Here is a 23,874-nt window from a genome sequence, read left to right as displayed (position 1 = left end):
CATCCATCCCTGACCCCCCCCACCCCCACCTCCCCCCCCAACACCAATAACAACAAACGCCCTCACAGGGTTACTAAAGGGGAGGATCCAAGGGCAGCAATGGCCGTTGTAGGGAAAAAGGTTCAGCCCAACATGGGGCCACACCTACCAAGCAGTGACTCCCTTACCTCAGAACCATCTTAACACCTGTTGGGAAAGGTTTTGTAGTGTAGTTCCTATTTTCCCAATAGGCTCTGCGCATTGGAATAACATGAACAGCAACGTAGGAGTGAGGTCATCTAGGTCTCTACTGACTATTTTAAACTTAATTTAGGTTTGCGCCAGCTGGCTCAGAGGTCACTGGAAACTTTCTTGAATGAATAGGGAGAGATCAGCTTCCCTGGCTCAGACAAGAAGGGATTCAGCTTCCGACAACCATATAACATGACAACTTTGCTCCCCCAGAATAAGAGTAAATCTCTAGAGTCGTGTGAAAACAATAGACCGCTATTATTTATTGAGCAGTCTTCCTTCTCATGCAAGAGAAATGAATTGCCACAATTGCAATACTTAATATAATGTAAAGTACGTACAGTAAAAGGAGTATTATAAAATAATACTGTAAAATCATTGATATGGTTTCTTAGCCATAAGACACTTTAAAATGGAAAAAATATACATACATATATACATTGGCTAACGTGCTCAATTGGTGCTTCTAGAATACGCCTACCCCGGTGTACCTGACCTAAGCCTAATACGTGGGAAGGAGTAAGTAAGTAGCAGTTTAAGTTAAGTAGGTTTTGCCAAGAATCTGATTCAAGAATTCTCCCTAAGGGTTTAGTCAGCACTGTACATTGGGAATAGAATGCAGGAGGTCTGGTATCTCTCTTTCAGGACTCGATATCCCAGTCACCCGCAAGGGTAGGCTGGAAACGCCGGAGCTGGATTTTCTCGGCAGGAGAAAAGACAGCGTCTTTCTCAGCGCGTCAAAGAGGAGGGGCAGCGTCCGTGGGCTTCTCGCATCAGCTGGGCTCTCGGCAAGTAGATAGCTGCTCTGCTCCAAAACCACCACTGTGTGTTTGCTTAAGGCAACGTTGGTATATTTATACCTGAAAGGTGCCGAGTTTGACGTAAGGTTTGGACATAAGACGTCAATAAAGATGTCACTAAGAACTGGCCGTTCTTACAGTGCTCGCAGGAGTTCTATTACAAATCAAAACAAAGCAAGTGGGGATTTCCCAGGTTGCTGGAAGTTTGGTGTGTCGAAAGAACTCGTTGTGCTTTCTAGGAATCCAAGGAAGTAGCTTTTGCCGTGCCTTGGACTGCAAGGGCGATTTACTTAAATATGGATCTGATTCTTATGCCATTATAGGGATATTATTGATTATAGCAGTACAAGGGCATAGAATATTGATTCAGGTTCCTAGATAAAAACACAATATTTTCAAGGGTTTCTTCCCCGCTGTACAGAGATCACCTCAGACCATGGGGTTCTAGATATTATAGCAGAGGTGTAGTGCCTAGAACTCACGTAAACATCCCCTCTGCCGCCCGCCATAGTCAGACTCTCCCCACAAAACACATGCCTGCTTCAAGAGTAGGTACAGACAGTACTCGGCAAAAGGGGTTTACAATCTGTGCTGCCACAATACCATGGAAAGAGGGTGTACTCAAAATTTCCAATCCCCAAAAAGGATGAGTCCCTCAGGCCTATCCTCGAAGTAGCCCCTCAACAAGCACATTCTGCCAGAGCACTTCCAGATGGTGAAGCTCCGATATGAAATACCCCCTACTACAGCAAGATGGCTTCATGACTGCCCTCAACCTGAAGGACGCCTACTTTCTCATACCCATCCACCCTGCACATCAAAGTTTTCTCCGGGTTGTGGTAAGTGGTCAGCATTATCAATGCAAAGTGCTGCCCTTTGGACTGACCAAAGATCCTAGGGTGTTTATAAATTATCTTGCAGTGGCAGCCGCTCACCTCAGAAAGAGCGGTTTCCATGTCCTTCCTTACCTGGATGACCTGCTGATCAAAAGCGCCACGCAGCCACAATGCTTACTGCACACCAAAGCTAGCTTATAGCTTTTGCACAACCTGGGCTTCACCATCATTGCAACCAAGTGCCATCTCCAGCCCATGCAAGTCCAGTCTTTTTTCTGGGCAATACTCGACTTGTGAGTAGGCAAAGCATACCACAGCCCCGTAAGAGTACAAACATTCCAAGCACTGCTACCTCTTTTTCAGCCAGATTACCAGGTAATGATCAGAATGATCATGCGCCTCTTAGGGATGATGGCCTCTAGCATTGCCATAGTCCCACATGCCAGGTTACATATGTGTCTGCTGCAGGAGTGCATAGCAGCACAACTGTCGGAAGCAGATGGTCAGTGGAAGGATCTAGTGTTGATCTGGGGCCAGTACTTCTCACTCTCTGCAATGATGGAATGCCAACATCCTTTTGTAGGGACGGATCCTCATGGACCCAGTTGCGCAAGCCCTTTCACCATAGATACCTTGCTCACTGTTTGGGGAGCACACTTGCAAGACCTGATCTTATAAGGTGTGTGGATACCCGATCCAAGGGATCTCCACATCAATCATTTGGGATTACTAGCAACCCAGACAGCCCTCAAGGCCTTCCTTCCTCTCATTCAACACAAAGTAGCTATAGTTTGCAATACATTTCACATAAACTGAATTCAGTTTATTGTGGCCTTAATTAATGCTGCTTTGGGGAAATCTTTTCACCTCCAGGAGAAGTGCAGAATATAAAGAAGATGGTTCATCTTCTTTTTGCTACAAAAAACACTATGGATCTTGTCCTTCAATGGGATATTGGCCTAAATGCCACTTAAATTCTTCTGCTACCTCTTTTGTTAAATATGCAGTTACTTCTGTGATATTGAGAAAAGAGGGGGTGCAAAATCTGGGCCAAATACTGCACTTGTTGGGGTCTTGAAGTTTATAGCAGTGTCTCCTCATCTTATATAGATGGCACAAACCCCCTCTTTTCTAGTAGACTGGGGTTACTCTGTCTGATGTGCAAGCCTAGGTAGTTATGGGTGAATTTCTAATAGTTAGGGTGCTTTCATGAGCCTTTGTTATACAAGAAGGAAGGTAGTTTCATACAAATCTGATGAAGCACAGGGTGATCAGTGTGAAATTAGTATTCCTTTGTCTTCAAACAATAAGGACAAATTAGTTGTTGTTTGCGGATTACAACACGTTCATGCACTTTAAGTGTAATGGTGTTGGTAGTGGTATTAGTTTATGAAGTTTGCACAAGTAGGCAAGGGTATTGGCCTTTGTCTTGTTAAAGTGCATTCTGTTTGATGAACTGTTTTTGCTTATGTTGAAGGAAGTATTTTCCTTTTATCATTGACCTCATTGTTGGCAATGCTTCACTTGTTTCTGGTCTTTTTTGAGAAAAGGTTTCAGTATACGCTTTATTTCTTTGTCTCTCATTGTTTGGCTACTGAAAGTGGTAACTGCAGTTTCTCTACTGATTTGCTACAGGTCAGATGCCCACCAATAGTGTAATTGGCTTTCCGAATACTGGAGCAATGTGACAAACACACTGGCTGCTTGCACATCTTTCTCTGTTCCAGGGAGGTGCATATATTACACCTATTGAGCAGGAATAAAAACTACAGGACTGCCACCAGTATGCTGGATCTGGGTCTTATAGCAGCAAAACGCTTGATTACCAAACAATGGAAATCTCCTCAGCCACTTCACACATTAGCCTGGTGTAGATCTCTACTTAACTGGGCTAGGGCGGAGGGAGTGGTGCTGCTCAAGGAAGACCTGCTTGGTATCCGTAAGTTCCCCCTGACGTCTCAATGGGACACTATGGTGTCGAAGTTACAGGAAATGGTCACTAACACTGGGGAACCCCAGTATGATATTCAGGCCTGACACCCACAGCCCATCCCCCCCATTGGTAGGAGTGTTGAGTAGCACCCACTTCCAGAGAGATATGACCCCTTTTTCAGAATCCCGTTGTTATTGGGCCCTGATGGGGCTGGCTCGCCCGGTCATATTAGGCGCCGTAGCAGGTCTCATAGGACTCCCTTACCTCACCTTGGCTTAAGTTGTCCTTCTTTTGTTGTACCCTATGTCCACAGTTTGGCCTAAGATGCACCAAGTCTAAAATGGCCACAAGCCGTCCAGTGGTAAGATTCTTGCGCACCGCTACGCCGTCTATGCAGGCGCGGTCATGAGACTCCTTTTAGCCTCTGTTGTACAACTCATCTGTTCCTTTCTTTACAGATGGGTACTGGATAATGTAACATTTACAAACAAATACCCATGGTGTATAGGCATTGTTCTGGCTGTATGCTGTATTTTGTGAAAAACGCTAATAAAAAGATTTAACCAAAAAAATAGTCATTGGCTTTCGGAAGTTGTTTTGTCTTTGAAATGTGTTATTGTAAACAAACTAACTCTTTTTAAATTGTATCTTTATCTCTTCCACAGGCTCCAACAATTTAGGTTTTTCTTTTGTGCAAATTTCTGCACTTGCAACATTCTGTGACCGTCTCTGGATTGGTACCACAAACGGCATTGTTGTCTCTATTCCATTCTCAGGTGGTGAGTATCACTAATATTTACTATTTCCATTCCTCATACTATAAGGGTCACCTCAACAGTTGTCTTCTAGTAAGTTTAAATGTAAGATTAAATGTGCTGACCATTTTGTAGTTTCAGAATTCTTGTTTCTATGTGTCTTTTGTTAGATTGCCTCTAACCATCCCTTAGGTATTATATCTAAAAGTGTAAACTGTCCTTTACTAGAAAAATAATATTTTTTCTGACTTTAAATTGTTTGTCATTTATACCTTATTTGACTCCCATCATTTCGATTGCTGTCTCAAAATGTGTGCTAGACTAATCACTAACTTACCTACCATCCAATCATAAAAAATAACCTGTTAACTTACTGTACTTAAGCTTTCACACAATGCACTACATTAAGGCTCTCCTCATAAATGACTCAAAGCTGAAATGTCCTGGTGAAAGGCCAGGGATAGAAGTGAAATGACCGCAGGAATTTGATCTCGTATTCCTGATTCCCTGTCTGATTCCCCCTTTCAGAGGGGGGCATCAAGAGCCAACCCTTGATCCTGCAGAATTTCTCCATTCATGGGAATTATGGTGCCCGCTTTATCTGTCCCTCCAATGAAGGGTAAGCACTGGGTTGTTTTCCTACCCACTTATAACTGGACCTTACACTGCTTTAATACAGGAATAGGAATCGATGCAACTGCCTCTCCTCTGTACTCATGCCTTCGATGCATTCAACCACAACATCTACTCTGCGGACTACAAACACTGCAGTCATCTGGTTTGCCTCATGCTTAGATACCTATGTTCGAGGCATATGAGCTGTAGATCATATACTTGTATAGATCGCCATCTGGTGTTGGGCTCGGATGTTTGCACTTTGTTTTTGTCATGGAAGAAGTCTTTGTGGTCACGAGGTAGGTGACGCCTCCATAAGACGATAGTGCGCATGGGCATCAACTCCATCTCCAGATTGTTTTTTTCGACCATCAGGTACAGATGTGTATTGCGCTGCTCTGGTTCAGGATAGTCTTCGAACCTTTTTGACGCTCAATCCTTACCACGCGACGGTATTGTTTTCGATCGCGGTTTCCCCCTTTTGCCGCGCATCGTTAAAATGCAACAACTTTGTTCGATGCGGGCCGTGAGGCCTACACGCCAGCAGTCCATTGAATGGACTCCATTAAAAAATGCCCCAGGTGAGGTGCTAAGTTCCCACACAGAGAATCGCATGAGGTCTGTAACCTCTGCCTCTCCCTGGAGCACGAAGAAACCGGCTACGAGGCCTGTTGATCATTCAGATCGAAGAAAATGATTCGTGACGTGTGGCTCGACAGCACAAGATTGTAGTATGGTTTAGGGCCTCTTTTTGCGTGCATGTTATGTTAGCATAGAAGTTTAAACGCCATTTTACCTTTTGCTGCTTTCTGCACACGACAATGCTTAGCTGTTTTTGCAAGTTGGCTTTCATGAAGCATGTCCCGAAGCCGACCTCAATGCCGACTCCGATCTGGCCCTCGACCTTGACTTCGATCGTGACTTCGATCTCTACTTCTGCTTCGATCTCGAGCGCCTAGATCTTGATCTCGAAGATCTCTTGGCTTCTTTACCTTTCTGGTCAGGACCACTCTCATTTTCTAAATGCCATGTTGGGCGTATATGCGAGGGCAATGTACCCCTCTGGAGCACCTGCAGGTCCCATGGGTCAATTTTCGTTTAACTTGAGTGTCCCTCAAGCATATGCTCCGGCGCCTTTTCTGCCGTTTATGCCGACGCCATATCCACCTTGGCTCGGTACGGTGCCGCCGAGGTCATCAACTCCGCACACGGCTTCGTCGGCTCCAGAGCGACCTCGGGATTTGGATCGGGGTTCGACGCCGGTTCCGGCTTCCCATCCTCCAACTGTTCCAGTTACTCGTTCGCCGCCGCCTCCGACTCCGTCGGATTCATTACCGGATCCGACGACTTCGGTTCGTATGGAGTGGTCGAGGCGTAGAGCCCAACATCTGGAGGAGAAAGAATATGAGGACCCTGATGTGGAGGAAGGAGAACTTCAGGAGCAGGAGGATTTTTTTGTGGATCTCCATAGTGCAAGTGATCTAGAACTTTCTCCAGAGTGGGGGTTGCCTGCAGTTTCGGCGCACCCTCTAAGGATGTGGCGCCATACCATGTGGTGATTTAAAAAGGCTGCTGAGCTGCTAAATTTAACTTTACCTACAGTGGAGTTCAAATCTAATATCCTCACGAAGGTATTACATACACCTTCTTCAGCTGTTGAACCGACTCTGCCATTTACGGAGGCTCTGACAGAACCAATTTTGGAGGTTTGGAAAAAACCATTATCTGCTCCTGCAGTGTCCAGATCAGTGGCCAGGCGATATAGGGTAGCACCTGGTGACCCTGAGTTCTTGTCTACCCATCCTTCGCCAGAGAGTCTGGTGGTGCAAGCCGCTTGGTCGAACAGGTCAGCAGGCTCTTTTCCCCAGGTACCTGGAGATAAAGACTCAAAAAAATTGGATCAAACTGCTAAAAAGGTTTTCTCATCAGGTAGCATGGCTCTGAAGTCTACGAATGCTACTTCCCTGCTGGCAGATATGCCTTCATGGATTCAGTTAAGCAATTATCAGCTAAGCTTCCGAAGGAAGATAGAAAAAACTTTAATGAAGTTGTCTCTGACACTCAGGCTGCAGCCCGCCAGGTTAGTCAAAGTGGCATCGACACAGCGGACTCTGTGGCCAGGATAATGGGTTCTTCAGTGGCCACCAGAAGAGCCTCTTGGCTAAAATATTCTGAGTTTTCAGCTGATGTTCAGGCTACTCTTATGGATTTGCCTTTTGACGGCACTGGCCTCTTTGGAAAAAAAGCAGATGTTGCATTGGAGAGGTTCAAAGACAGCCGGGCGACGGCTAGATCTTTGGGCCTGCAAACTAGAGGCTCTTCCACCAGGAAGTACAGAGGCTTTGGGAGGTCCACTTTTCGTCCCTATAAACAAGGCCAACAACAGCAACAACAACAGAACCCTTTGTATAAGTCATACAGAGGTAGACAAAGTGGTCGTGCCCGTGGACGTCAACCCTCCTCCTCCTCTACTTCCTCCTCTAATACCCACCCCCCGACTACATCAGCAAAGCAGTCCTAGATCCACCATTCCGGATCATGCGGGTCCGGTAGGGGGTAGGCTTACTCATTTTCTACAGGATTGGGAATCGGTTACATCAGATCTTTGGGTTCTCAATCTCATAGAAAATGGGTATGCACTTCCTTTTCAGGAGTTCTCTCCCAATTACCCTCCTTGCCAAGGTTATTGTTCGGAGGACCACCTGCTTCTCCTGCAGGAAGAAGTCCTGGCACTGTTCAGAAAGGGTGCGATAGAGGTGGTTCCGGAGCAGGAGAGGGGCCAGGGGTGCTACTCCCGGTATTTCTTGATCCCCAAAAAGGATGGCAGACTTCGACCAATCCTGGATCTCAGGATCTTGAACTTGTATCTGAAACAAGAAAAGTTCAAGATGCTCACTCTTGCGCAGGTTCTTCAAGCGCTGTTGGAAGAAGACTGGATGGTGTCGATCGACTTGCAGGATGCTTATTTCCACATCCCCATCCTGAAGTCGCACAGGAAGTATCTCTGTTTTATGGTGGGGTCGCAACACTACCAGTTTGCGGTCCTTCCGTTTGGACTTACTACTGCGCCTTGAGTTTTCACCAAGGTGATGGCAGTGGTGGCACCACATCTCAGGAGGTCGGGGATACCTGTATTCCCGTATCTGGACGACTGACTGATCAAAGTGGAGTCGCCAGAGAAGGTGCTCCGTCATCTGCAAGAGACAACTCAGTTGTTGCACAGGTTGGGTTTTTTCGATAAATGTACCCAAGTCTCACCTGGCGCCCTCCCAGCGCAACCTGTTCATAGGTGCGGTACTGGACACAACTGTATGTCGTGCATTCCCTCCTCCTCAAATAATTCGCGACATACAGGAAATTATTTCTTTATTCTACAATGGAGCGGTTGTTCCAGTCCTGAAGGTCCTTCGTCTGCTCGGTCTGATGGCTTCTTGCATTCTGTTGGTCAACCATGCACGCTGGCACATGAGGGCACTACAGTGGTGCCTCCGCAGGCAGTGGTATCAGCACAACGGAGATCTCAGGGAGTCGGAGAGGAGCTCCAGAGAAACTGCAGCAGATTTTATTTTTTTTTTTAAAACCTTTATTTAACATTTGCACTCAAATACTGACCCGGGCCTACAACCCCCAGGGCTGGCCGCTAAGCAGTTCAGTACAGTATCAAAATCCGACTTCAGAGTCATTGTCCCTGGGGAGCATAGTAACTCAAATTACTAAGCGCAGCGGTTGTAAATGCAGTTCGATGCGGAAACAGGATAGGAGGTTTTCATTTTATAATATAAAATAGAAAGGATCAGGTGTCGTACAGTGTCTCGGTTCCCAAAAAGGGGGCGAGCAAAAAAAAACGATGTGTCCACACCAAGTTCGCTACCGTGTAAATCAACGGCATTAAGACATGCGACATCAGGATAAACCAGCACATTATTAATATTAACACCATCGTTGTTGTCCGCCCCACGGCACCAAAGCCCCAGAGAGGTCAAGGCACAAGTATAGAAATAGGATGTAGAGAAAGCCGAACCCACTACACTAACCCGGAAAAAGAAAAAGAAAGAAAAGGCCAGAGAAGAGAAGAGGAAAAAGAGGCCATAGAACAAAGATAAAAAACTAAATACCCACCCCCACGCCCCCCCACCCTGCACCCCTGCAAATGACTACGGCCACCCCCCACGCAGCGTGCCTGTCGCCCAGCAACCAGAGCCCGAAATATAGAAGAAAAGTGAAGAAAAGAAGGAAAAGAAACCCCACTCGAGAGGGGAAATCGGAGGAGGGCATAATACTACGGACTCCCGGTCTCCTTCCCCCACCATAGCCAACCCTGCCCCGGATTCCATTAGGTCAATAGAACAATCCCGTCAACCACAATCCCACAACGAGAAACCCAGACAAGAATCTCAACCCTGGCCCCTTCGATCAAATATACTGGAATCGTCAATTAAGGGAAGCCCTTTACACAAAATGTCACAAAAGTCGGCAGAACAGGAGCGAACAGATATAGATGACTGGTACCACTGTCGCCCCTTCCCGTCTCAGAGGCCAAGCTTCATCCCATCCGCCATCTTGAAAGACCGATGGAGGAGGGGAATCGACGCCGTCCAAGACAGCATACTGTACAAAGTAGATGGTTCCGTAACGGGGATGGCATGTAAATGTTCCGAGGGGTACAAAGTCGAAGGTTTCAACGGTTCAATTGGGTGGCCAGGCAAAGTACAGTTGGGTAGATCCACCACAATAGGGGCAAACACTGTTTCCAATGCCGGGTCCAAATACACCTCCCAAGCATCCATTGCAAAGCGGGCTGGTTGCCGGGTCACAAGCGTCGAGTCAGGGTCCGGTCTCAAGCAAGTGATTTCATCCATCGCAGACAACAAACTGCAGGTCCGGGCTTTGATAGTGCCCTGAAGCGCCATAAGTGCCTCCAGCACCATCTGCAATGACGGGCCTGCTCCGTTGAACTCCTTTCGTCTTCGGGCATGGTGGTCCCCACGGAGAGGCGCCTTCTCCGGGGCAAGATTAAGCGGAGCAGGAATAAGCTAGGAGGGACCAGCGGTCAGCGAGCAATGGTACGCAGCGAGGCACCGACCCGGGGGGATCGGCGATGTGAATGCCGGACCCCCGGTCAGGGACCCCCACAACACAGTACAGTGCGTCACTCGTCACCTCACCTGCTATAGGGCACCAGGCGGCTGATGGTAGCAAAACGATCGAAAAAAGTCCGAGTGATCCAGAGACCGGACCCAACCGCATTCAGCAGCCCGTTGTTGTTCAACTCAGACCCGGCAGGGCCAGCACTAGAGACCCCGGCTTCCCAGTTGGGTTAGGCCTCAGTACGGTCATCGACGTATCTCCGCCCCACGACGGCGGAGAAACTCCGGGATTACACCGCTGGAGTGTGGTTCGGATCACCCACATGGATCCGGTTCAGGTAAACAGGATTATCAACAGGATAGTGGAGCATAGGACGGAGGTCAGCGGAGCCGGGAGGCTATGCAGCCATCTTGGTTGGTGTCGTAGCTCCCCCCCCCAACTGCAGCAGATTTGACTTGGTGGGGCGTGGAAGGCAATCTGTCTCAGGGAAAGCCTTTTCACCTGCCTCCATCGGTGGCCACAGTGATAACTGATGCATCCACTCTAGGGTGGGGTGCTCATCTGGGGGATCTGGAGGTCAAAGGGCTTTGGTCTCCAGAGGAAAGGTTGCTTCGCATCAACCTTTTAGAGTTGCGGGCGATACGTCTGGCCTCCCTTCCCTTCGCGGTCGGTCGGTTCAAGTCCTGACGGACAACACGACCGCGATGTGGTATGTCAACAAGCAGGGAGGAGTAGGGTCGCAGTGTCTCTGCAGAGAGGCTCTGCGTCTCTGCTCCTGGGTTCAGGACCACCAGATTTGTCTAATGGCAAATCATCTGGCCGGAGTTCTGAACGTTCGTGCAGACATTCTCAGTCTGCAGTTCTCTGCCGACCACGAGTGGAGGCTCCATCCGGAGATTGTTCGCGACATCTTTCAGATGTTGGGGACTCCTCGGGTGGACCTGTTCGCCACTCCCGAGAATGCGTACTGCCTGTCATTCTGCAGTCTCCAGTATACGATGGAAGGAGCTTTGGGGGACGCGTTTCAGTTGAGTTGGGGAAGTCAACTCCTTTACGCGTTTCCTCCCATACCCTTGATTCCTCGGGTTCTGAGAAAGATTCGCCAGGACCGGGCCCAAGTCATATTGGTCGCCCTGGATTGGCCAAGAAGGGTGTGGTACACGGATCTACTCCACCTCTCCTCTCACCCGCCGCTCCGTCTCCCTTTCAGGGCAGATCTCCTCTCTCAGATGGAGGGGCAGGTTCTACACCCCCACCTCCAGACATTACACCTTCATGCCTGGAGATTGAACGGGGCAACCTGAATTCCTTTTCTCTCCTTCACGATGTGGTGGATGTCATTCTTTCGGCCAGGCGTGACTCCACCAAGTCCATCTATTCGTATAGGTGGTCTAATTTGTTGTTTGGTGTAGGGAGAAGGCTATTGACCCTTTGAGGGCTCACTTGTCCGATATTTTGCAATTTGCTCTGTCTTTGGCGCAGCAAGGATTTGCTGTTGCCACAGTCAAAGGTTACCTTTCGGCGTTGTCTGCATTTCTCTGTTTGCCGGATCAGCCGTCTCTTTTTAAATCTCCAGTGGTTTTGAGGTTTCTAAAGGGCCTCATTAATAAGTTCCCTACTTCTCCATTTATTGTGCCACAATGGGACTTAAATCTTGTCTTAACATTCTTGATGGGTTCTCCCTTCGAACCCTTACACAAGTGTCCCATGAGGCTTTTGTCTTTTATGACGGTCTTCCTAGTTGCGATCACCTCGGCAAGGAGGGTAAGTGAGCTTCAAGCTCTTAGTTTTAAGCCCCCATTCCTGACCATTCATGCTGATCGAATGGTTCTTAGGACCAGGGCTGCTTTTCTGCCTAAGGTGGCAACTCCCTTCCATCTAGGACAGTCCATTACCCTTCCTACCTTCTATCCTCCCCCTCATCCTTCAAAAGAGGAAGAGAGACTGCACCGTCTGGACCCTGAGAGGGCGGTGTCCTTTTATCTTGATAGAACAAGAGACTTTCGGGTGGATGACCAGCTGTTCGTTGGTTTTGCTGGCTGCCGGAAGGGTAGAGCGGTGCACAAGCGCACACTTTCCAGGTGGATAATTCTGTGCATCAAGATTTGCTACTCTCTGGCGGGTAAGGACCCTCCTGAGGGTATAAGAGCTCATTCTACCAGATCAAAGTCTGCTACTTCTGCGTTGTCTAGAGGTGTACCTTTTGAGGACATTTGCAGAGCCGCGACTTGGGCCTCCCTCCACACTTTCACGAAGCATTACTGCTTGGATACCGAAGTGAGGAGGGACGGCCACTTTGCGCGCTCTGTCCTCCAAGATTTCCTGGTATAGCAGAGTGGACACCCTCCTCCGGGAGTGGGGACTGCTGTGGGACTCTATTCACAAGGTGAAGAATCCACTGGCAGATGTAACTATCAGAAGAACAAGTTACTTACCTTCGGTAATGCTTTTTCTGGTAGATACAGTATCTGCCTGTGGATTCCTCACTGACCCACCCGCCTCCCCGTTGTCCACTCTGCTTTACCTATGCTTATGTACATTTTTGTATTTTTTGTATATGTTTGAAATGGGTTTTCTTACCTTTGCTACACACTATGTGTGTATAATTTTGAAATGTATGTACTGTGTACATTGTATTTGTATATATCTACTGTCATTGGTCCATCCGGGTGTCTCGAAGGCACGGAAAAAAGGGCGGAACTGATGTCATCACGCCGACGTAGGCCTAATATGGGGTCGGTGACGTCAGACGGAGTTGCGCGCGATGCCGTGCTCCTATGACGTCGCCACGCCGGCGTGCTACAAAGAATTTTCCGAACGTTGCTGACGCAAGGGGGTTATTCACAAGGTGATGAATCCATAGGCAGATACTGTATCTACCAGAAAAAGCGTTACCGAAGGTGAGTAACTTGTTCGTTACCTTTTGCATCTACAACAATGTAACCTAGCCTATACATCCATTATACTACATCTCGCTACCGCAGCAGCCTGTCTCCAATACAGACAACACTTGTCTTGTTTAGAGTACCAGCTATCAAAGCTTTTATGGAAGGATTTAAAAGAATAATTCTACCTAGAGTTCCACCCGCTCCAGTATGCAACTTAAACGTGGTCCTTACCAGACCCATGGGTCCCCCATTTGAACCTATACATAAATGTGAATTACAATTTCTCATCTGGAAAGTAGCTTTCCTGGTTGCAAAGACCTCTCTCAGAAGAGTTGGTGAACCATTTCCACAAATTCACCATAACAAAGTGGTTCTTAAGACTAACCCAAAGTTTCTACCTAAAGTCATGTCTGCTTTCCTCCTTAACCAGTCTGTAGTACTCCCAGTATTTTTCCCTCTACCGGACTCAGCAGCAGAACTAGCTCTTGACACGCTAGATGTGAAAAGAGCGATACTTTACTAAATTGAAAGAACAAAACTCTTTAGAAATATTAAGCAACTTTTTGTTGCTTTCTCCCCACCTCATAAATGCAATCCTATCTCAAAAACCGGGATGGCAAGGTGGATTGTTAAATTAATCCAAATATGCTATGCTAAAGCCAAACGCACATTAACCATTTTCTCTAGAGCTCACTGCACACATAAACTAGGGGCATCTATGGCTCTCTTAGGGAACATTCCCCTAGATGACATCTGCAAAGCAGCAACTTGGTCTACACCACATACCTTCACAAAACACTATTGTGTAGACGTGCAGGCAAAACAACAAGCTAGTGTGGGCCAGGATGTAGTAAGAACACTTTTTCAAACCACTGCAACAGATACAGGTAGCCACCGCTAAAGAGTTAACTGCTGTATAGTCTATGCACAAGTATACGATTTACTGCTCATATGCCTCGAATGGAAAATGCTATATATAGATTTATGCATCTGTTCTTGGAATGTAGAGCTGTAGATTCGTATACGCCCACCTGCCTCCCCGGATACCTCTATCTGCTCCAGTATTATCTTACTTAGATACTTTACACATGGACATCCTTTTCTACTTCTTACTAACTCAATCATAACCCTCCATGGCAAAACAATCTGGAGATGGATTCAATGCCCATGTGCACTACCGTCCTAAGGAGGAGTCACCTAGCCACAAAGACCTTTTCCATGACAAAAACAAAGTGCAAACATCTAGCCCAACACCAGATGGCGATCTATGCACAATTATACAAATCTACAGCTCTACATGCCAAGAACAGATGCCTACTGGTAAGTAGCATGTTCCTTCTTGACTATATCTGTATGGTCCCCTACTGTGACTCCCACCCCTTTCCATTATCTCCAACGGGTTCTTCTTGTGACCCTTTACTTGTCTCTGGCTTTTCTTTGTAGTTCTCATTCAACCTCCAATCTGTCCCTTTAACCTTCTTATCCGTCTCTGTTCTGCAATTCCCAAGTACTGTACAGCTGCTAGAGCATTTTGCAGACCCTTTTGACAGGCTTCAAATAACATATTCTACTAGCCCTTTTCTCAATAGCTGTGTGAAGTTACCACCATTAATTTGCAAATATGGTTTTCAGCTTGAATCTTAAAATGAATGCACATGCTTTGCATACCCTGTCATCATTACTCAGTGCATTTATTCCTAAAGTGATATAATCATACAGTAATGCATTATATCCTCCTATAATTGTCAACACCATGTACTTGGTAGGTACCCCACAATGTTTTGTGGAAAATCATATGACTAGTTGATTTTGATGTATAAGAGCACAGCAGTCGGTGTCATACACAGATCACTTTGCTGTAACATGTATTTTAGAACACCCTGGAATTCTATAAAATACAACATGACAGTGCGGGTGTCCTTCCCTAAAACTGAGGGGATACAGTGATTTAACACTGGCGCTTACATCATTCTCACATGATGTATGTCATCTGGGGGCACAAGTGACAGTTATTTACATGGGCTAGTGGAAGTAGGAGTACTGTAGGAAGGGTGGTCTGATGTTCAGCTTGAACAGGCCATGGTGTGGGGGTATTTAGCCAGGTGGTGTATGGGTCAGTGTAACCCAGGCCTGTAAGGGCCAGACTGTTATGTCAGAATCAGGCACTTGAGAAATTAGTAGAGAGACTGCTCTAGTGGGTATTTTTTGGTGAGATCGAGTGGGGTGTCCTGGTTAGGGCTATCCCAGTCTGATACAAAAATGAAAAGGGTTCCCAGGAGGTGGACAGGCAAACATTACACTACTAACAGATCATCTCTCATTGGATCTGTTCCCCTTCATTATTCCAGATGATGCAATTACCCCAGAGCTTGCAGGAAATGGAGTGCTGAGGGCTCTGAAAGTGGATCAGTAAGTGGACCAGACCTGCAGGTTCCCATTACGGCTATCAATCCTGTGGTTGGGTGTTTTGTCCAGAGACAGCAATAAATAACAAGCATTCGCAAAGCCAATAGGTCTCGCCTGTGGGCGTGCTATTGGCTTTGGCAATCGGGCAGGGTGGTGAGCGGGAGGGAGGGCGAGCCGGGTTCGTAAACGGGAAGGTGGATTAATTTTGGAAAGTGTGCATGCACTTAATGGAAAATCTCGAAAACAATATGTTCAAGGCATATGAGCTGCAGATTACACACTGTGCATAAATCGCCACCTAGTGTTGGGCCCGGATGTTTGCAGTTTGTTTTTGTCCTGAAAAGTTCTTTGGAAGTCATGAGATAGGTGACTCCTCCTTTGGACCACATTGCCCATGGGCATCGACTCAATCCTCAGATTGTTTTTTTCCGCCATCGGGCTTGGATGTGTTTCCTGCGCTCCAGTTTGGAACCGATTTTCCTTCGGTGCGCAATCCTCACCCAGTTCGACGGTATTGTTTTGATTGTGATCCCCATCAACGCGACTCTTCACGACTTCGAAGTCTTCGATTCCGGTCGTCGACGAAGGCCTTCGGGCCTACCTGGGCCCTACTCTCTGGCTCATGGAAAGGACGCCATTCAAGAAGTGTCCTCAATACGCGTCGAAGTTTCCCCACACCGATCTACATATGTAACCTTTGCCTCTCCCCGGAGCACGAGGCCAAAGACTGTTCTGCTTGTGCCTCCTTCCGCTCCAAGAAGACGATTCGGGACCGACGAGCTCGAAGAACTATAGCTCTCTCATCAGTTTTGATCCCGGAAGACATCTTTGAAGAGGGCGTCGACCTGCCAGAACAGAAGTGGGCCGAAGAAAGCGCCAGCTCCTCTGATGCCGAAGACTCAGACATCGAGGACATCACTCCAGCGCAACGGGTCGTAAGTACACACGTCGGCCCGACCCTTCCTCGACACCCTCCAAAAAAGCTTCGGTCACACCCTCCCCTTCGGGCCCGGGGGCACACCGAGAGACTGCTTCCCACACCCTGCCTTTGGGCTCGGCAAAGAAGCCTACTAAGCCTTCAGGCGGATCGGGCCCGAGTCCGCCTATTCCCGGTGTCGATCCCATATGACACCGAAAAAGAAGCCATCTTCCTCATCAACGCCGACGGCTGCTTCAACACCCAAGCACTCGGCGCCGAAGACTGGCACCGGCTCGTCAACGTCAAAGCTGCGCTCGGAGCAGAGTCAAAAACTGCCTAAAGATCCCGACTCCCATGCTTCTGAGCCGAAAAACCCCCCATAACCAAAAAAACATGTTCCTGTTAAGGACATTTCAAAAGGTGACAGTTCTAAGCCGAAAGACCCTAGACAGCTACAGACTCTGTGCCGAAAAAACCTCCAGAACCGAGAATTTCGACACCGAAAGATCTACCCTCCACTGAAGAACTTTTTACACCAGATCCTATTCAAAAGACTCTTGTAAAGGATCCCAAGACTGGTCAACTGACTCTTAGCTCCAAGAAGAGACCACTAGAGGCACCAGCACCGTCTCCTCCAAAGAAGAATGACATTGCAACCTCTCCATTAAGGGTCCCTGCTCCAGAACCTCCCCATACTATTCCTCCTCCTCCTCCACCACATCATTCTCATACACCATTCCCTAATGCAGATGATGATGTAGATACAGACTCTGATGACACAGGTGGTGGTGCACATGACCCAGTAGGGACCAATAGTCCCCCCAGGCACCTAATCCATGGGATGATTATACCACCCCTGATGTGCCTTACGTCCCTCAAGATGATGTATATCCCTCCTGGCCTCCCCCCCCCCTCCTCCCCCCAGAGGATTCTATAGGTTTTAACCTACTAGTCCATAGAGCTGTTCAATACCATGGGGTCGACTTGCACACAGACACTGTGGAGGAAGATTTCTTATTGGACACATTTGACACTACACAAAGGTCCACTTCCATTTTGCCAATGCTTAAGGGGGTCATTAAACATGCAACAGAGGTATTTAAAGATCCTGTCAGGGCTCGAGTCCTCAACCCCCGCATTGAGATAAAAAACAAAGCTGCCTCTACAGATCCAGTTTACATTAGAGGCCCAGGACCGCTAGATTACTTATTAGTTTCCAACGCACGTAAACGTGCCAATTCACAAACATCAGGTGAGGCCTCACCACCAGATAAGGAATTTAAACTCCTAGACGCCTTCGGCAAACGAACAGCGTCACAGGCAGCTAACATATGGCGTATTGCCAATACTGAAGTGCTATTGGCAAGATATGACAGGGCACATTATGATGAACTGGCATCTATAATGCAGCATCTACCAGATAAATATAAAAATAGGGCCAATGAACTCCTACAGGAAGGTAAAAATATCACCAATACTTCCATTCATTGTGCCCTAGATACTGCCTCAAGGGCAATTAGCACCAGTGTCCTTTTGCGTAGGCATACCTGGCAACGTATTTCAGGTTTCAAACCTGAAGTACAAAATTCCATCGTCAATCAGCCATTTGATGAGAAAAACCTATTTGGCCCTAATGTCGATGTATCTTCAGAAAAAATGAAAAAAGACACCGACAAAGCTACATCTATGGGAGCCTTGCAATTGCAAGCTCCCAGGCGTTCTTTTCGTCGCTCATTATATAGAGGCAACACAAGAGGCTACTCCTCCGATAGCCCTCCACTTCCTATAAGACCCCTAGCCAATCCACATTCACTAAAGGCTACCAAAGAGGGGGTTACATGGGTAACAACAACAAAGGCAGAGGCAAAACCAACAACTCCTGCTCTGCCTCCACCCTTACCCAATGATTTTCCTCCACTTCCCCCCTCACTCTCCACTCCGGTTGGGGGAAGACTACAACAATTCCTTCTTGCCTGGACCAACATCACATCAGACGGTGGGTGCGACAAATTATTCAATCAGGTTACTGTCTAGAACTAACATCTACCCCTCAAACAAACCGCCCAAACAGCGCCCAATGTCACAAGAGCATCTATCACTCTTAAAGCAAGAAGTAATATCTCTACTGGAAAAAGGTGCAATAGAACCTGTTCCTCTGCATCAACAAAACAAGGGAGTCTACTCCCTATATTTTCTTATCCCAAAGAAGGACGGATCTCTAAGGCCTATTCTAGACCTCAGGCCTCTAAACATATACATACAATCAGACCATTTTCACATGGTCACACTCCAACAAGTCCTTCCTCGTCTGTTACAAAACAACTTCTTTGCTACTCTAGATCTCAAGGACACATACTTCCACATTCCCATTCACAAAGCTCTCAGGAAGTATCTCAGATTTGTATTAGACGGGCAGCACTATCAATTCAAAGTACTCCCATTCGGAGTCACAACAGCACCAAGAGTATTCACCAAGTGCCTAGCAGTAGTGGCAGCACATTTACGAAGACCGCACATCCACGTCTTCCCATACCTGGACGACTGGCTCATAAAAGTCATCTCATAAAACCAGTGTGTAGAACACACTCATGCCACTGTCCAACTGCTTCACAACTTGGGGTTCACAATAACCACACCAAGTCCCATCTGCAACCATCCAAAGTACAAAAATACCTCGTTGCCACATTAAACACCTCGACAGCGCTAGCGTATCCCTCTCCAGTAAGGATAGCCAGCATGCAAGCTCTTCTCACAACGTTTCAGCCACAACACTCCCTTCCAGCACGAGTGTTCATGCAGCTCATAGGGATGATGGCCTCTTGCATTTTCATAGTGCCCCATGCAAGACTTCAAATGTGTCCTCTCCAAGAGTGCTTAGCACATCAATGGAACCAGGGTCAAGGTCAATTAACAGGCCTAGTGTTGGTGGACTGTCGGACTCGTTGCTCTCTGCAGTGGTGGAACACCAAAAACCTTTCCAAAGGACGACCGTTCCTAGAGCCAGTTCCTCAGATAGTCTTGACAGTGGACGCAACGCTCTCCGGCTGGGGAGCCCACCTACTGCAACACACCATGCAGGGCAGGCGGACACCCCAACAAAGGTTACTCCACATCAACCACCTTGAGTTACTAGCCATATTCCTAGCATTGAAAGCTTTCCAAAAACAAGTATCAAACAAAGTTGTGTTTGTCCGTACGGACAACATGACAACCATGTATTACATACAGAAACAGGGCGGAACTCGCTCCCTGCAACTCTCTCAGCTAGCACAAAACATATGGCGGAGGGCTATACCTCAAAATATATTCCTCTTAGTACAGCATGTTCCAGGAGTACAAAATACCATAGCAGATTTGTTAAGTCGTCAGTCACAACAAATCCACGAGTGGGCACTTCATCCGCAAGTTCTTCAACCATTCTTTAAAATGTGGGGGAAACCTCAGATAGACCTCTTTACCACCCACGAAAACGCCAAATGCCCAAGTTTCGACGCCAGATATCCACACCCACTGTCCAAAGTCAATGCGAAACTGGTCCGGCAAATTTGCGTACGCTTTTCCGCCTCTACCACTCATGCCACTAGTAGTACGCAAACTACAGCAACATTCTCTAACCCTCATCCTAGTTGCTCCAACGTGGCCAGACAGCTGTGGTACACCACACTGCTACAATGGTTTGTAGTAACGCACCAAAAGTCATACCTATCTCCACTCCTTTTAACCCAGAACCGTGGAGAGATTAGACACCCGGACCCAGCTCAGCTCAACCTTGCGATCTGGCTCCTGAAATCCTAGAATTCGGATATCTTAACCTTCTTCCTGACTGTATGAACGTCGTAAAAGAGGCTAGACGCCCAACCACTAGAGCATGCTAGGCAGCCAAGTGCAAACGCTTTGTAATATATTGTCACAACAACAATATTAATCCTCTAGATGTGTCTATTCAACACATCATAGCATACTTATTAAATCTTCAAAAATGTAATTAGCCTACACGTCTATTAGACTGCATCTTGCTGCCATAGCAGCATATCTACAGAACAGACAGCATCTATCTCTGTTCAGAGTTCCTGCTATTAAAGCTTTCATGGAAGGCCTCAAGCGAATAATTCCTCCCAGGGTACCACCTTCACCAGTGTGGAATTTAAACTCTGTTCTCATACGGCTAATGGGAACTTTTGCCTAGCTTGTTGTTGTAGGCAAACACAGACTACATGTCCAAGGCCTGCTCCTCCTTCCAGGCATTGCTCTGCCACGATATTATAGGAGTGGCCCGCCCTTGCTACAGTGAAGCTGCAAACAAACAGGCAATTCTACACAGAAAATAGAAAAATACATAAACAAAATGCTAGACCTAACCTTATATAGCTGCATGCCTTGTCACTGTGCATGCTAACACAAATGTAAGAGCCTATTGATTTAAAAGAAGTGTTCTAAAGTGCCAAATGTCGCTTATGGCACTTAGGATTGTTAGCCAAAAGAGAACACCTAGATTAGAATGGAAAGCATCTTAATTTTTCCTTTCAACCTTCTATAACGAGATGGAGCCGCTCTAAAAAAGCTGCCAACTTTGTAGCTCATCACCCTGCCTACGTTTTACACTCCTCCACATTTCTCTGAAGAAGTGACTCCACCATCTGCCCCTAAAAACAGCATTGTCGTTTTACCTTGACCCCACATGAGTTGCGTGTGGATGACCAGGTTTTCATGGGGTATGTTGTTACGAAGAAAGGTCTGGCTGTACTGAAGTGGACCATCTCCAGATGGGTCGTGCTCTGCATCAAAATCTAAGTAGAAACCTCCTGAAAGTTTGCGAGCTCATTTCACCAGAGCTAAAGCTGCGACCACTATGTTAGCAAGTGGAGCTCCGGTCGTGGACATTTGCTAGGCAGCAGCATAGGTTCCCTGTACGCGTTCCCTAAACATTTCTGTCTGGACACTCCAGTCCGTATGGATGGGCACTTTGCCCGTTCTGTGCTTCAGGACTTCCTTATGTGAAATTTGTCCACAGACCCACCACTTGGCATGGTATTGCTTTGGTATCTATTCTACGGTAAGGCATCTGCGGCTGGAAGTCTCGATCAGGTGACAAGTTACTGGCAACTCTTTTATCAAGTAGAGACTATATCTATCTGCAGATTCCTTTCCGACCCACCCATCCTCACGCCTTTGCAAACTTTTACACACCAGTGGTCAGTGTTTATCATGGCTCTGTACTTCTGGTGAAAAAAGTTGTCAAAAGAAATGTCAGCACCTGTGGCTGGCACCTACATTCCGACGTAGACTAAGCTGAGGACGCATGAGGAGCCAAACTACGCCACCATGCATGGGTACTGTTCACAAAAACTCTTCTGGATCCAGTCTGATGCCTCGGAAATTCTGTGGTAAGGAGCCTGCGGCTAGATATGGTCTCTACCAGATAGGCCTTACTGTAGATAAGTAACATGTTTATGCCAGGGGTTCCAAGCTTCATAGGAAGTATTCAGGGAAATATTCTAGATACCAACACTGGAGAACCAAAGGTACAGGTGAGTAGATCTTAATCAAAATGTTCCTCTGCTGGATTCTTCTTTTTTTCACTCTCCCTTTCTCTGTTATTTTGTGTCTATGTAGGTGCTGATGCTGCCTTTTGCCTGTGACAGTGACTTTACCACACTTTCCTTTATTTTTTGGAATGCATCTGTGTTTCATTGTCTTGTCTCCTAGGTGCTGTGTTTGTGCTGCTTCAATAAATGTATTTCCATAACGAATAACCAAATACTTCCAAGCAGTGCTAAGCTTTCGATGCTTCTATATCAGATTGAGGTCCCACTAGTAGGTTGTGGGCACTGTTGAAAAATAATGGGCACTAGGCAGAATTAGTCACCTGTTGCAGCACTGTATTCTCTTCAGAGCCTTCACATCTACCATTGTGTGAATTTCTCCTGCAGAACAAACTGGACATTTGAACTTTACAGCTGGTCCAATGGACGCAGCCATGCAGACAGCGTCTACCTCTGCCAGCCTGCCTTACTGCTCAATGGAGTATGCCCAGGTCTGCTTCCATGGACACCGGGATGCTGTTAAATTCTTCGCATCCGTTCCAGGTAGGAGGAGCAATTTTTATAATTTTTTTTATATTTCTTTTTTCAATGTATTTTACAATGAAATGTATCCTCATGTCAGTTTTTTTATTCAAGGATGCCTTTTGGGGTAAAAAAAACAAGGGCATGAAAAACACAGGGTCACTTGCGTTCCGGCTGCTTGTGTTATTCCCATGCACTTCTTATAAAATATTCTACACATAATTACTTGATGTGGCATGAAGTAATTTAGGGAATTTCGCTAAACAGGCCTAATGTGAAAATCCCAATTTTAAACCAGTGTAGTTTAAATTTCGCCTAGACCTAGTGTTTTCCCAACTCTTTCTCAGATTTTTCCTTCAAAAATGTTATTCTTTCACTCAGCATCTTTATCGACCATCTAGATTACAAAGCCTTTTTCTTGCACTTCTGACGGATTTTTTCCCGTCAAAATGTCTTCCCTTTTTGTGACGTGCCCCAATGTGGGTAGAAAAAAGCCCTCTCAGACCCACGCAAATTGTTTGTGGTATGTATGCCTCCTTTACCAAAAGATGCACAAAGGGACTCTTAAGGACAGAAAATAAATAAGACAGATGCAAGATGGAAAGCTTGAGGGCTCAGAATAGCTCTCCAGGGAGCACTCCAGTTCCACTGCCAAAGTGACAGAATCTCCTAAGAACCCCCACAGAGGGAAATCCATAGACAGAAAAGAAATGAGAGAAGATATAATGGCATTCGTTCTTACTGTCAACTGACTTGTCTCCCATTGAAGACCACAGTATTGTCGTAGAGCGCATCAACCAGATGTGCTTAATACTGGCACTACTCCTCAAAGCCATTGAGGTGGATACACCCAGTTGCATTGACATCGAACTGATGGTGTCCAGCTCGTTGTCCATATTTTTTACATCATCACAAAGGTCCTCGAGTGCGACACCAGCTCCAGGGCCTTTCTTAATGTCTCCCAAATTAACAAAGAGGCTTTTGACATTAACAGTTTCACCTACTCCCAAACAGAAGCATGGGCTAACTCCTGCTGTGGAGTCGTCTGTACAACCTTTGTGACCTCGAAGATTAACAATACTAAGGATCCTTCGCAAGTACCTCCAAAGCTTCTTAACGTACCACATCAACCTTAGATGGTGTTTTGCCCTACATCTGTCACCTATCAACAAGATGCTAGTGCCACCCTGGCAACCTTCAGGATGAAATATTCGCCATAAGGATCATCCTTCTCCTGGAGGGGAACCATGCACGCCACTTATGCCGAAGGGTCATGGAAGACATACTTCACCATCTTTAGCTTCATCATGCTATTCTCACACAATACAGACTCCTCCT

At 46.7% G+C, this 23,874-nt stretch overlaps 1 protein-coding gene across 4 annotated transcripts in view; it reads left to right on the top strand.

Moving 5' to 3' along the window:
* LOC147701782 (C-Jun-amino-terminal kinase-interacting protein 4-like) overlaps positions 1-23,874 on the top strand; it is an 861,003-nt gene that overhangs the window by 817,573 nt on the left and 19,556 nt on the right. For all 4 annotated transcript variants that reach the window (XM_086930413.1, XM_086930411.1, XM_086930412.1 and 1 more), the window contains exons 25-26: positions 4,466-4,579; positions 22,402-22,557. In XM_086930413.1, the coding sequence (XP_086786539.1) occupies positions 4,466-4,579; positions 22,402-22,557 (270 nt within the window). The remainder of the gene's footprint in view (positions 1-4,465; positions 4,580-22,401; positions 22,558-23,874) is intronic.

The sequence above is a fragment of the Lissotriton vulgaris genome, chromosome 7 (assembly GCF_964263255.1).
Source record: "Lissotriton vulgaris chromosome 7, aLisVul1.2, whole genome shotgun sequence".
NCBI classification, from domain to species: domain Eukaryota; kingdom Metazoa; phylum Chordata; class Amphibia; order Caudata; family Salamandridae; genus Lissotriton; species Lissotriton vulgaris.
The sequence above is the reverse complement of the archived record's forward strand: the minus strand, read 5'-3'. Positions and strand labels throughout refer to the sequence as shown.